This window comes from Trypanosoma grayi, assembly GCF_000691245.1.
Source record: "Trypanosoma grayi strain ANR4 Tgr_279_V1, whole genome shotgun sequence".
NCBI classification, from domain to species: domain Eukaryota; phylum Euglenozoa; class Kinetoplastea; order Trypanosomatida; family Trypanosomatidae; genus Trypanosoma; species Trypanosoma grayi.
This window is the reverse complement of record NW_008825898.1, coordinates 7,218-19,751: the sequence shown is the minus strand read 5'-3', so window position 1 is coordinate 19,751 and position 12,534 is coordinate 7,218. Positions and strand designations below refer to the sequence as shown.

At 55.4% G+C, this 12,534-nt stretch overlaps 8 protein-coding genes across 8 annotated transcripts; all 8 read right to left on the bottom strand.

Moving 5' to 3' along the window:
• Positions 1-409, bottom strand: DQ04_02791120 (hypothetical protein; the record flags this gene model as incomplete). Its single annotated transcript, XM_009312229.1, has 1 exon — positions 1-409. A coding segment is annotated over one exon (409 nt), but the record flags the coding sequence as incomplete, so codon positions are not given.
• A 587-nt stretch (positions 410-996) lies between these two features.
• DQ04_02791110 (hypothetical protein) lies at positions 997-1,986 on the bottom strand (the record flags this gene model as incomplete). Its single annotated transcript, XM_009312228.1, has 1 exon — positions 997-1,986. One exon carries the CDS (start codon positions 1,984-1,986, stop codon positions 997-999), a length of 990 nt encoding a protein of 329 aa, XP_009310503.1.
• Positions 1,987-2,342: 356 nt separating this feature from the next.
• On the bottom strand, positions 2,343-4,334 carry DQ04_02791100 (putative leucine-rich repeat protein (LRRP); the record flags this gene model as incomplete). Its single annotated transcript, XM_009312227.1, has 1 exon — positions 2,343-4,334. The coding sequence occupies one exon, from the start codon at positions 4,332-4,334 to the stop codon at positions 2,343-2,345; it is 1,992 nt and encodes a 663-aa protein (XP_009310502.1).
• Positions 4,335-4,707: 373 nt separating this feature from the next.
• Positions 4,708-5,223, bottom strand: DQ04_02791090 (ama1 protein; the record flags this gene model as incomplete). The annotated part of the gene is made up of 1 exon (XM_009312226.1): positions 4,708-5,223. One exon carries the CDS (start codon positions 5,221-5,223, stop codon positions 4,708-4,710), a length of 516 nt encoding a protein of 171 aa, XP_009310501.1.
• A 166-nt stretch (positions 5,224-5,389) lies between these two features.
• On the bottom strand, positions 5,390-7,996 carry DQ04_02791080 (putative N-alpha-acetyltransferase 25, NatB auxiliary subunit; the record flags this gene model as incomplete). Its single annotated transcript, XM_009312225.1, has 1 exon — positions 5,390-7,996. The coding sequence occupies one exon, from the start codon at positions 7,994-7,996 to the stop codon at positions 5,390-5,392; it is 2,607 nt and encodes an 868-aa protein (XP_009310500.1).
• A 265-nt stretch (positions 7,997-8,261) lies between these two features.
• On the bottom strand, positions 8,262-9,545 carry DQ04_02791070 (putative glycosyltransferase family 28 protein; the record flags this gene model as incomplete). The annotated part of the gene is made up of 1 exon (XM_009312224.1): positions 8,262-9,545. One exon carries the CDS (start codon positions 9,543-9,545, stop codon positions 8,262-8,264), a length of 1,284 nt encoding a protein of 427 aa, XP_009310499.1.
• Positions 9,546-9,735: 190 nt separating this feature from the next.
• DQ04_02791060 (nuclear cap binding protein) lies at positions 9,736-10,299 on the bottom strand (the record flags this gene model as incomplete). Its single annotated transcript, XM_009312223.1, has 1 exon — positions 9,736-10,299. One exon carries the CDS (start codon positions 10,297-10,299, stop codon positions 9,736-9,738), a length of 564 nt encoding a protein of 187 aa, XP_009310498.1.
• Positions 10,300-10,649: 350 nt separating this feature from the next.
• Positions 10,650-12,416, bottom strand: DQ04_02791050 (putative LMBR1-like membrane protein; the record flags this gene model as incomplete). Its single annotated transcript, XM_009312222.1, has 1 exon — positions 10,650-12,416. The coding sequence occupies one exon, from the start codon at positions 12,414-12,416 to the stop codon at positions 10,650-10,652; it is 1,767 nt and encodes a 588-aa protein (XP_009310497.1).
• Between the last annotated feature and the right edge of the window lie 118 nt (positions 12,417-12,534).

Below are 12,534 nucleotides of genomic sequence, written 5' to 3'. Positions count from 1 at the left end.
CGGCTGCCTTGCGCGGGGACGTGCTCGACTGGCGCAGCGGTGACACCTCCAGGCTCTCGTGCAGTGCGCGGTTGATGCGCTCCTCCTGCTGCTGCGAGCGGTCGAGGAGCGCATGCACCCGCTGCATCACCGCATCACACTGCGTGGTGAGTTCCTGTGAAAGTCGCACTTCCTCATCGTGCGGGTGGACGGCGTTGGCCTCCTTTCGGGCCTTTTTCGCCTCGTGGTGAAAACCGCTGTCGACGCGGCTGCGCATGTGGGGGCGCTGCAGAGGGTCTGACTTTGCTCCGGGTGCCGACGCGTCGTTGGACGGGGACATTGTGACGCCGTAACGGTGCTCGTCCTCCGTGTCCCCGAGGGGTGTGCGTGCGCGCCGTCGGCTGGACACAGTAGACTTCGCATAGGGCATATCTTCTGCTGTTGCTGCTGGGAATTTTCAAGCGAAAAACAAATAAAGAGGTAGGAGAGACACAGTATCAGCATAGAGATAGCTCTCTCTGAGTTTGCATGTGTATCAGTGAGCAGATGTTATGGTGCGCCTTTGTGCTCCCCGGCATTGATCTGATGGCTGTCCAGGGCCTGACGGCGTTGTACGTCTTCACCCAAGCCCCCACTCATTTTTTTGTTGGTGGCTTGTACAGTGCCTCTCTATTTTGTTAAACAAGCAAGACGGGGAAGTCAAAGAAGGGGGAAGTCGCGCGTGTGATGGGAAAAGAAACTAGAAAGAATCAACGGCACCGCATCGTACATAGATGCAGACCCAGACCCAGACGCAGACGCAGACGCAGACGCACACACAAAACGCTTCCTCCCCCATCCACACCCCTCTCCTGGAGGTTGGGGGCCAACAGGGCCAGGGCGAAAAAACAGGCCCTGGGCCCTCGAGGCCACTTCCCACCTCTCTTCCTTCCAGACTTCCCCACCCACATATCAATGCCTACGAATGAAGTGCGCATCACGTGCCAGTCGGTGTTTGAGAGTTCCTCAAGCGGTCTTTCAACCTTTCTTTCCGCTTTTCTGCGCCTCCGTTTCTCGCTTCCCGTCCAGATTCAAGTAGACGGCACCAATGACCATAAGCATGGCGTGCACCAGCAGCAGATAGATGCAGATGGTCTGCAGCAGGTATGGTAAAATCGGGTACAACAGCAGCGCGGCAGGGGGAATGAGCAGCGTGTAGCTATATAGGGCCCAAATCTTCTCGTCTAGTGAGGCGGCTGGTAGGAACGAGACACCATTAAACAAGAGGGAAATGTAGAAGTACTCGTTGTACCCTTGTAGAAGGAAGTGCGTCACGAGGAAGGGCACCATGAAGTAGTTCGACGCTACCAGGCGCGCGGACTGAAAAGCCATGAAAAGATCTGGCGCGGCCACCAGGCAAAGTAGGAAAAGTACTGTGTGCAGGAACGGCACAGTTACTGTTGTCGCAGCTGTCGCACCCTCGGCAACAGCAGCGTCCAGCACAGTTGACTGCGGCACAGTGACCCCGAGGAGCAGCCGATACAGCACGCCGTCGAACAGGAGTGTGTACAGCATTCCCACACGCGGGAAAAAAAATGAGGTTAGCCCTACCACCCAGACGCGGAAGTTCTCTTGCCTGAAGTACGACCAGAAGTCCACCACGCGTCTCTCCACCGCGGCGCAGAGGCATAGTCCCTTCACCAGCTTCAGGTGTGCCGCCAGCTTGATTACGTGGATTGCGTTCTCAATAGGGAAGTGTTCCTCGAAGTCGAGCGGCTCCATCCCCAGCAGCGTCGGGCCGTCGATGAGATGTTTGCGCACGTACAAACTGTACTCCGCATACCCCACTGTGTGGTTCATCCAGTACTCGACGTCAGCCACAGACCACTTCGTGACGGACTTGTTCGCTATTGGAGACACACGCACAATTACCGGCTCCGCACCTGCGCTGGTCTGCTGCTCCGCCAAAGATGGCTGCGCCCAGAAGCACAGCAGAAGCAGCAGCAACGCCGAAACCCGCACCTTCATTGTACCCTTTGCACACATTCACCAGCGCTCTGCGCCGCCTTGTCCCACTGCAATATCTTACCTCGGAAAGATACACAATGGGGAAACACAGAAGGGGAGAGCGGGAAAGAGAGAGAGAGAAAAAAAAGGGGGGAGGGAGGAAAAACGAAAAAGAAATTAACAGAAAACAAGTGTGGAGCAGCCACCATTTCACAAGCTGAACAAGGGGAGCAGAAACGAGAGCACGCGACGAAGCGCCCCACCCTCCCCGTTCGGCTCCACGGAAATGGCAGAGCGGCACTCCCACGTCGTGGCAAGTGCGCCCCAATATAGACAAACATGCACAAAGAGCTACTTTACATCCCACTGCTGGTGCCCTAGCGCCTCTCCCTGTCCCCCTGCCGACGACGAGGGGCTTTGGTGCGCGCTGGTGGCTCCTCCTCCACAACTTTCGGTGCGGAACCAAGCGCAAACTCCAACGTCAGTGAGAGCGCTGCGTGTTGCAACTCTTCCGCGCGCGTTTGTTCAATGCAAGCGAGAAGGTCCAACTCCGCCACTTCTTCTTCTCGCCGCTTCACTTCCACCCAGTAGTGCTCGGCAGCGCTGTTGTGTCCAGTGGCCGCCAGAGACTTCTTGGACCGTCGTGAGGAGCCCCCAAGAGTCGCGGAGAAGGTGGGAACGCGCTCTGACGACTCCGTAAACGTCACTAGACTCTCCTGCGCGGTCGCCACCCGCTCGCGGATTTCTTGTGCGTGGATCCGCTTTTCTTTCAGCGCAGCCTCACTGAGAATAAGAGACTCCTGCACGGTGATTTGACGTGGCAAAGAGGCCGTGCTCAAGAGGAGACTTGATGCATCGGCAAGAAAGGACCCAATAGCGCAGGTCAACAAGACACAGTTGCCATTAGGAAACCGTATCTCATCGTATACCTCAAGCTCAAGCTTAAACGGCTGTGCGAGCGTCTCTGAAAGCCCGGAGGTTGGCGGCAACCTCGCATCTACCACATGATTTAACTGACGTGCATCCTCAACAGGAAGGGGCGCCGCTTGCGATTTCTTTTTGTTCAAGTGCTGCTGCGCCGCTGCCAGCGCGTCTGGCAGCAAGCGAATACCGTCGCAGGTCACGGCAAGAATTTCACCCTCACCACCCCAGGAGCCGTGTAATTTTACACTCGTCGTCCACTCGTACGCTGGCCCCATGACAACAGCCTTCGCCTTTTTCTTCGCCTTTGCACCTTTCCCCTCCGAGAAACTTGACAAAGTATGTTCGTCCCGCTGCACCGGGGAGTGTGCCAGCGCAGCAAGACCCTCCAGACGCACCACCTCCACACGCAACACCACACCCGGCACATCCGTAGCAGGATCAACAGCAGAAGTCCCCGCCTCTATGCCAATGTCGTCACCACACCGGCCCCCAGCGCCGGGCGCAGGTTTGGTGCGCGCCGCAAGCGGTGCGTGGTCTAGCCGCTGCAACCGCGGGCACCCCACTGCCACGCGCTCGCTGTAGTCATCCAGCAGTGCAATGGGGCAACCAGTGAACGTGACGTCCTCCAGCAGCCGGTGTTGCCGCACCGCTTCTACGGTCGCCTCAATGGAGAAGAGAGCATTGCGTGTGAGGTCCAGCACACGCAGCTCTGGCATACCACTGAGGAAGTCCAGATTCTTCACCGCGTTGAATGCCAGCCCAAGAAACGACAGGGAGTTGGAGGCGCAGACCTCGCAGATCGAGCATCCGCACGCCACGAGTACCAAGCAGGCCGGCGGGAGGTACGTGATGGACGTGAGCTGCGGGTTGTTGCTCAGAACCAGCGTGGTGAGATTCACAAAGCGGGTCACGTCAGGCGTTATCTGGCGCAGTCCCTTCCCCGAAAAGTTTAGATCGCTGAAGCATGCACGAAGTTCATCCTCCTGGAAGCGATGATTTCTTTCGTTTGCAAGTGCTTCATCAAGTCTTTTCCGTTCACAGTTTTTTAGGCGTCCCCACCGCCCAGAAAATTCCTTCACGATTTCCAGGAGCTCTACAACGCTTTCACTATACCGGGAGCTGTAGGCCCGTAGTTTCGTGATGGCGGCGATGTCCTCGCAGCAGTCAATGGCAGGCAGATCCTCAATTGGCACCGCCACCGGAACAGCCCCTGCTTGGAGCAGACATGGCGGCACGACGGGATGCAGGGCATCATGCAGATACGCCGACCCCGCCAGAAGACTGCTGCTCAGTGCCATGCCACCCTCTTGAAGGCGTCGCAGTCTCTTGCATGAATGGCCCGCGTAGGTGCGCACAACGTCGCAGAAAAGCTCATTAAAAGCCCCACTTGGGGCTTGAGGCAGCCCACGCACGCTGCACGACTCCCATGGGGCCGGCACTATCATTGAGAAGGCTGAGAAGAGAGAAGNAAAAAAAAAAAAATGCGAAACAGTCCTGCACTTCAACAGGAAGTGTCGCGAAGGGGCACAACGCAAAGGGCAGAGACTTCACGCAAGGCGCAAGACAGTCTTATTGTCGTTGTTAAAGGCATCTTGTTGCATGCCACTGAGGCTGCTGGGCTGTGTTTCTCGCACACACGCAAGCATACCAACGAAAAACATTCAAGGAAAAGAAGCACGAAAAAGATGCAGATCCGCAATAAGCAGTTCCTTGCAACATACTCTACTACTTAGCTCTGGGTTGAAACCATTGAGCAATCCCTGTGTATAAGTCTCTTTTTTTTCTCCCACTTCACTATTTTACTTATGACCCATTCACCTACCGCATCCTCACCGCATGAGGAATATCATAGCAACACGCTCCTGGGAACATTCCAGAGCCTGTCATCTCCTTTAACGACTGTTGCAGGGCGCATGGTCCACAGAGGCAAACTACAAGGCCGTCATTCAAGTCTACGCCACTAATGTTGAGGAGTCTCCGCACTTTGTTGCGTACCACAAAGTGGATAAATATGGACACCAAGCCCATGAAGCATTGATCACCTGCGCATGCCAAAGCAGCCACGGGCCAGTTAATCGTGGGGTTATTCTTGTAGATCATGTTGAATTGACGAGACAGCTGGCAGTAGAAACAGCACCACGCTTCCCCACACGACTGGCAATCCGAGCAGCAAACGCAAAGGTCGTGCTCCCAATCACGGGGAAAATCGAAGGCAGTTAGTCGATGAGGCACTTCATTTTCCATCACGATGCCAGTGACCGGCTCATCACTCGCTACCGCCAAGTATCCCCTTGCATGGCCACTTGTTTGCGCACCATCCTCCTTTGCAGACATACTAACAAAAGATAAAAGCCCTTAGCAATGCAAAGAAAGACAAGGGGAAGCAAAGCCAAAAAGCCTCTCTAGCAAATACCCTACTGGTTGTGGTCGCGCATGCCACGGACAGAATACGCACACACACACGCACACCTCGAGGAAATATTTCCCCAACCTCAGGCTCTCAACGTCGGCGAGCCGCAGAGAGAACATCACGCAGCAAGTCATCCAACAGTCTACTCATGCGTGAGGCCTTTAATTCCCGCAGCTTCTGCACCAGCACTCCAGTTGTCGCATCTCTCTCAATGACACCCTGAAACTCATGTATCTGCTTCAGGGCCATGTGCAGATCTTGTGCCCACGCCACAATGGGCAGCCTCGACGTCGAGCCTACCTGCAGAAGAGCGGTCAGGATAAAGGCCTCCGGAAACAGAAACCTCTGAGACGTCTGCGGTGTCAGGAGAGTCTCCAAACTGTCGTGCAGCGCCGCGGTGTGAGGCAGCGCAGCGCTATTATCATGTGTCTTCACGAAATCAAGCAGAGCTGGCGCAATTGAGCTTATGGCGGGTAACGTGGGCAAAGAAGCGTCCTGCTCCTTACAAAGGAGTTTCGGAAAAGAAATCTGTTGCTCCACTTGTGCCCTACCTTTTTTCTTTTTCAACGGCTTCGGTGCATTCGCTACTTTTATTCGATGCGCCTCCAGCAATGCGACATCGTGGAGCAACAAGAGACTGCCAAGCAAGCGGCGTGTTTGCTCAATACGCTCCTCCATACTGGGCATTTCAACCAAGGAATCAGTCAATGTGTGCACCTTTTCCCCGTGGATATTGCCGAGCACCACAGACCGCGCTACCGTCCAGTCTGTATTGTCTGAGAGTTCCAGCACCCGCGATGTCTGAAGGATCTCGAAGGCCTCCACCATGGCGCTTTCCTCTCTTTCCATAAGGTCAAACACGTTGCGCTGTGTCTGGCACTCACGCAGCGCCGCAACAATACGGTGCACAGCACATATAACCCTCGCAATCGAGTTCATTTGTCGCCGCTCATACTCCTGGACGTCCTTCATGGCAGGCCACGATGTGTGTGCGAACACCTTTGACCGAAGGAGACTGCAGTCCTTCTGCAGCGAGTGGTAGTGACCCCACGCGAGTTCGTTCCAGTGGCACATCTCCTCCACTGCGCATCCGCTCACCAGCGGCCAGTAGCCANGGTGGGACATGGTGTCGTGTTGCACACTCTTAAAGGCCAGCTGGCGCGACGCATCCACGTCAGCAAGGCCCAAGATACGGGCAAAGCAAACGGCGTAAATAAGCCACGTAGGGTTGTTCGGCTTACGCTCCACCGCGTCCAGCATCGCCAGACCCTTCTCCGCCCACTGCACATCCTTCGTTGCATGATAAACATGCAGAGCCACATTAAGCGAAACAGTGATGTAACCGTCGCAGAGGCCCTCTTCGCTCCACGCAAGTCGTGCGGAAAGTGGTCTGGCCTCCTCATATGCCCTGCGGCATACCTGCAGAAGACTCTCCACCGCTGCATTGTCAGGCTGTTCCTCTTTCTTTGCACCCCACTGCGCCACATGGCAACGCAGCCCCAGAATCCTCCGCGTGTGGTACTGCAGCGCGTCCTTCGGTGCATCGTTTTCTTCCATCGCCCATGAGTAAATCGCCGCGGCAGACGCTTCATTTAAATATGTCGAAATATCTAAGAAACAGCATGCGGTACGGTAAAAGCGTTGAGCATAGGAAACAGTCGCCAGTTCTAGCGCAGCCGTGTCGTGCTGGCGTGCTAGGATCTCTAACTCCGCCATAAAAGGACCGCGGCACATTCGCCCACCCGGTGCCTCTCCTGCCGCTGCTGCTGCAACGGTGTCCTGTAGTGTGCGGCAGAAACGCAGTGCATCTCCCAACGTGTGGTCGCCGTCGCCCAGGGGAATGGAGGCACGCTTTTCCTCACTGGGACCGTCCAACTCTAGCACACCCTCGATACTATCGGACTCGCACAGCGAGTTTAAATACAGCTCCACATATGTCCAATTGTCGGGCTGACGCATCCAGAGGTGTTTTGCCACCGCATTAGCCTTCGCCAAATCACCGCTGCATTGCATTGTGGTCGCCACGAGTTCCAGTCGGGCCTCCGGCAGGCCCACTGCTGCCCCCCGGGCGCTGTAGAGGAACGTCAGTGCCTCGCTGTATAGCTTCTGCTGGTGAAGCACCTCAACATACATCCTCGAGGTGGAGGGTGTGATAAGGCCATTTTCTCCCAAGACAGCCTTATCAAGAAGTCGCGAGGACACTTTCAGCAGAACATGGTCTGATGCATCTGCTGGAACTTGCGACAGACCCGCCTGCACGATCCACACCTGGTAGCGAGGATCGTTCCACTTGCGATGGAGCAGAACCGCTGTCTTGTGCGCCTTATTATAATCACCCATGCGCACATACGTCTGCACCAAATTCTCAAGTACGCCCTTCTCATTTTGATATTCTTTCATGTGCTCGTACGTCTGGGCCAACGCAACCCAGCTACAACACTGCTGAAGAACGTGAATGAGGGCATTGACAGCTTTCCCATCCTTCACATCCTGCTGGCTCAGTGTCTCCGCCTTTTCCTTGGCTTTATCCGCCTGGCCTTGCTTCAACAGCAAGAGGGCCTCCGCCGCCAGCACCGCGTGATTGTCGGGAAACTTTGGCAGTGTCTCCTCCAGCACACCTTCTGCCAACCCCAGCTTGCCCCCATCTATTAAATCGAAAATACGTGTGACGGCGCGATCGACCGCTTGCGATGACATCCGTTTTTTCTTCCCTCGTTAAAACGCCTCCTTTTATTAATTACCCTTCTTTTTTTTTATGCGTTACTGCAACGATGCATTAGGGATAAAAAGAAAACACCAAAAACAAAAAAATGATGAGCGAAGCAAGCTGTGCGGGGAGAGAAAAAAAAGGGGGGGGGCAAAGGCGAAAACACGCCTCCGCAGACCGTCAGAATCATTAATTCAAGGATCAACGAGAGAAGACATGCAGATATATCAGCGGGTATACAACGCTGTCGCCCATTTACCGAGGTCCCTGATCACTCTGTCGTAAGCCCCAAGCACCTAACAGCGGCACAAGTGCCTCGCGCAGAGCGGCTGTGTTTGTTCCTGGGAACGCACGCAGTACGTCAAAGTCGAGCGTCTGGAGCGCTGTGCGAAGGTCCTGCACCTGCACGCAAAACAGATAGCGGTCTGCGTCCAGTGCCTCTGCCAGCTCGAGTTGATGGTCTGACATGAGGGCCCTATTTGGTACCACAATCAGTGGCTTTTGGTGCTCTAGCACCTCAAGGATCGTCCCTGCGCCGGCGTGGGAAATAACCAAAGCCGCCTCTTTTATCACCTCTTCGAGCTTTGGGCGATATGCAAACACCTCAAGCGTCACCCCGTGGGCACTTCGCACCTGCATCTTGTGCGAGGACGCACCCGTTTGAACCAGCAAACGAGTTACTCCGCGTCTCTGTAGCATCTTGCACACCTCCTCGCTGTCCACCGCCTCAATGAGGGCATTGTACTGGGTGGAACCCACAGTAACCAGCGCTACAAGATCACCTCTGCACGCTGCTGTATGCTGTTGTTGTTGTTGTTGTTGTTGTTGTTGTCGTTGTCGTTGCGCCGTGTCCGCTGCATTCGAGGTGATACCAACGTAGAACAGGCAGCCGTCACGGGTCCACCGCTGTCGACGGCAGACCTCGTAGAGCGGTCGCCAGTGCACTGCGCAAACGTCGCAGAATGGCGCCAACAGCCTCGCAGACAGTGACAAATGATTCACGCACGTGTACGACTCCATGAAGGCGACACCTGGGCGGCGGTAGTACCACGAGGGGGACACCACCGCCAATAGGAGTGCCGCCGCCACAACCGGCACGCACACGCCAGGGCCGTTCACCAGGATCACTTCTGGCTTCTCCGACACAACAAGGAGGACAGAGTACCACAGCGCCCGCAGCGTCGTGAAGATGGATAGGAAGTAGCTCTGGCCCACCTCGCGTGCGCGCGGGATGGTGTGAAGGCGGCAGAAGCGTCTTAATTTGTTGTTCTCATACTCCGTTACGAGGGCCGCAGAATGCGTGTCGGTGGCTGAGACGACGTAGAAGGGGCGATTCGCGCGCCACAGATCTAGCGGCAGCGCCCGAATGGCCCGCATCATCTCGCTGGTGTGCCCACCGGAGCCCAGCACCACGCAAACGTTGAGCGGGACGTCTGCACCGCGTTGGTGTGAGGCAGGCGGTCCCCGCACTAGACGCACAAACCTCCATCCCAGCAGCAACAGCAACGCCAGAGTGGTCCAGCACAACCACGCCGCCATGGGGCTCAGCCTGCTGCCTAACTGCAAACGGGGGGAAAAAAGGCAAACCAACGAACGAGAGAAAACGATAGGGAGTACACGAAAATCAGCGGCGTTGACTTGCCTGGCCAGTCAGGGAGTCAAGAAAGCATATATGGATATAAATATATGCGGGTGTGTGATGCCACTACTCCTGCAGGATCTGCTGCGGCTATGTCCTATCACGCTTCGGACCGCGCCGAGGCGGCACCCAGGTGTACTGCACGATCTGCTCCTCCGCAACAGCAGCAGCCACGCCAAGCTCGTCGCGCCGCAATGCGCCCAGGCCGCCCCTCCCACTATCCAGGTTCTGCCGCACAGCGTCCACCACCTGTCCGCCATGGGCGCCGCGACCCCACCGCCGAGACGCATCACAGCCGACGTCCCACGAGACCGTAATGCTTCGGTCGTCCAGCAGCGTCCCGTGCAACTCACTCACGGCGCTTATCGCCGCACACTGCTGCTCGAATACAACGAAACAAAACCCGCACGGTGTCCGCGTGATCTCGCTGAGGCCCATGACGACATCCCGCACGTGTCCGCAGGGTGTAAAATGCTCCCAAATCTGCTCCTCAGTGGTGTAGAAGGAAAGGTTTCCAACGTACACCGTCGTGCTCTTGTTGAGCTGCTCCTGCCGCCGCATAATGAAGTCCTTCTCTGTGAGCAGCGACCGCAGCAATTCGTGACGGTCCACGTACGCCATGCGCGGCGTGGTGTCCAGAAGATACTCTGCCATGGAATGGACAGGCTACACTCCTGGGGCCCTGTGCTCTGCGGAGGGGGGGGGAAGAAAGAGAGAGAGAGAGAGTGAGTGAGCAGATACAGAGGAAGAAGACACAGATGAGAAGACATCCGCAATTGTTCATAGCACCGCACTTTAGTTGCAACCAGGTGAACCGGCCTGCGCTGGCCAATCCACAGACGACAGAGCAGCACCGACGACCCATCAGAAGTGCTCACCTCCGCAAACATACTGACACGCAAGCGCTCGTGAATTTCCAGCAACAAACACACACGAAGGAGGGGGGAGAGAGAGAGAGAGAGAGAGAGAGAAAACGTGTGTGAAAAGGGGAAAAAAGCAAACACTCAAACAAGCTCTCTTTCATTTGCGTCATTTCTTCTCGCCAAATATTCCCTGTAGCGCTCCCCACGCTGTTTTGGTCGTGACCGCTCAGCCGCTGCTGCAGCAGCAGCGGCATTCACCTCATTTGAAGACATACCCCCGTCTCCCACAACGCCCAAACTGTTGAGGTCTAAAGCCGTTAGGGGATGCCCGAGGGCGTGTGACATGAGCCGGTGGCCGTCCTCGATTCGCTGGCGCACGGCGTTGTTCATTACATCATCTGGGCTGTGAACCTCAATACCGACCAGAATAAGGAGACGGTCCACTATTTTTGCCAGCACCAGTGCCGACATAAATGGAATAAACATAGGGATGAAGTGGTTAAGCCATGAACCGAGGACCAGACTGACGTCCATGTTTCGGCGGTAAACGTGTCCATACATCACGTCTGCTGCATCCCTTGCAAGGCCCGCCATTAGCAAATAGTTAAAACACAACGGCATAATAAGTCGTGTCAAGAAAGTCGCACTGAAACACAGAGATGCGTTGTCAGATATACTTGGCAGTATGACATACATGTCAAATACTTTAAACTGCAGAATAGCCCAGTAAGAGCAATAGGCCATGTAAAACATGAACACCATTGACCAGACGAGCTCAAACTTACTGCCCATCGCAAGTTCTATAACGGAAAGACGTTTCGTTGTTAGTGGCTGAAATGGCAGCACGAGTTCGCTCCAGAGCACTAGGAGGGTGAGAATGCCAGTACAGACTGCGCCAACTCTGTACACGGCACCGCGTATACGAAACCAAACCTTTTTTATCGGGTTATTGGTCGACTTCACCCCGCGCAGCAACTCATCGTACGCATGCGATCTGCGAATCGTCGAGTCCCATCGGTAGTTCATGCGCTGTGCAATCTTGATGGAATACTTGACACGTTTGTGCAAATCTTCTAAGTGCTTCAGCGAGACATCAGTGTTGTTGCCGCTGGTTATCGGCTTCACCCGCGCACTAGCGGAGTGATACTGCGGAATGTCGCGGTCCGCGTTGGCGATCTCCTCCATCATGTGCGTCCAGTACGGTTTGTGCTCCTCCGCAATAAGAGGGTCAATCGTCATGAGTTCTGCCTTGACCTCTGCGAGGTCCATGGCAGCGATGTCGAGGTCTTCCTGGATGTCGACGGCACTAAAGTACAAGCGGCGCAGCAGTCGCACCGCGTCGGCGCTACGCCACAACATCTTAGGCACGCCCACGAGACCCGCCGACATGAACACTACCAGCAGGAAGAGACCCCAAGCGTTCGCCAAAGATATCGCAAGCTTCAGTATGTTGGCTAAGGAACCATAGGCCCCCTTCAGGAAGGCTATATAGGCAAAGAACACAACGAACACAACGATGGATATGGCATAGAATCTCGCGTTCATCTTGATGGCCTGCGTGATCTTGCGCTTCGGAGTGAACTGCCCTACCTCCGTGTACGCCTGTGACACTGGCAGCACTGCCCAGCCCATGATGTACGTCGCCGCCACGATGGCGTACCACAAGCCGATAAGCCACGTTTCCTTCGGCATGTCTGGGTCCGCCTTGGCGTCGAGGGCCGCGTTGATGTCTACCACAAGGAGTGGGAACGGCACGATGGCGGAACACAGAGCGATGATAATGAACACGCGACAGAGTAGCGGCATAGACTTGGCCGATATCCTTGTGTAGTGCCTAAAGATGAGTATCGTCGCCGCCAAGGTGAGGAGGAAGAAAATGACGGTTGAAACGACGCTGCCTGTGGACATGGTTACCTATTTCGTGCGGCCGGGCTTGTTGTGTTTCCTTTTTTGCTATTTTGGTCCTTATTAGCACCCCTATCTCCGTTCGATTTCTTTTTCTCGTTTTTCTGTGTGTTTTTTTTTT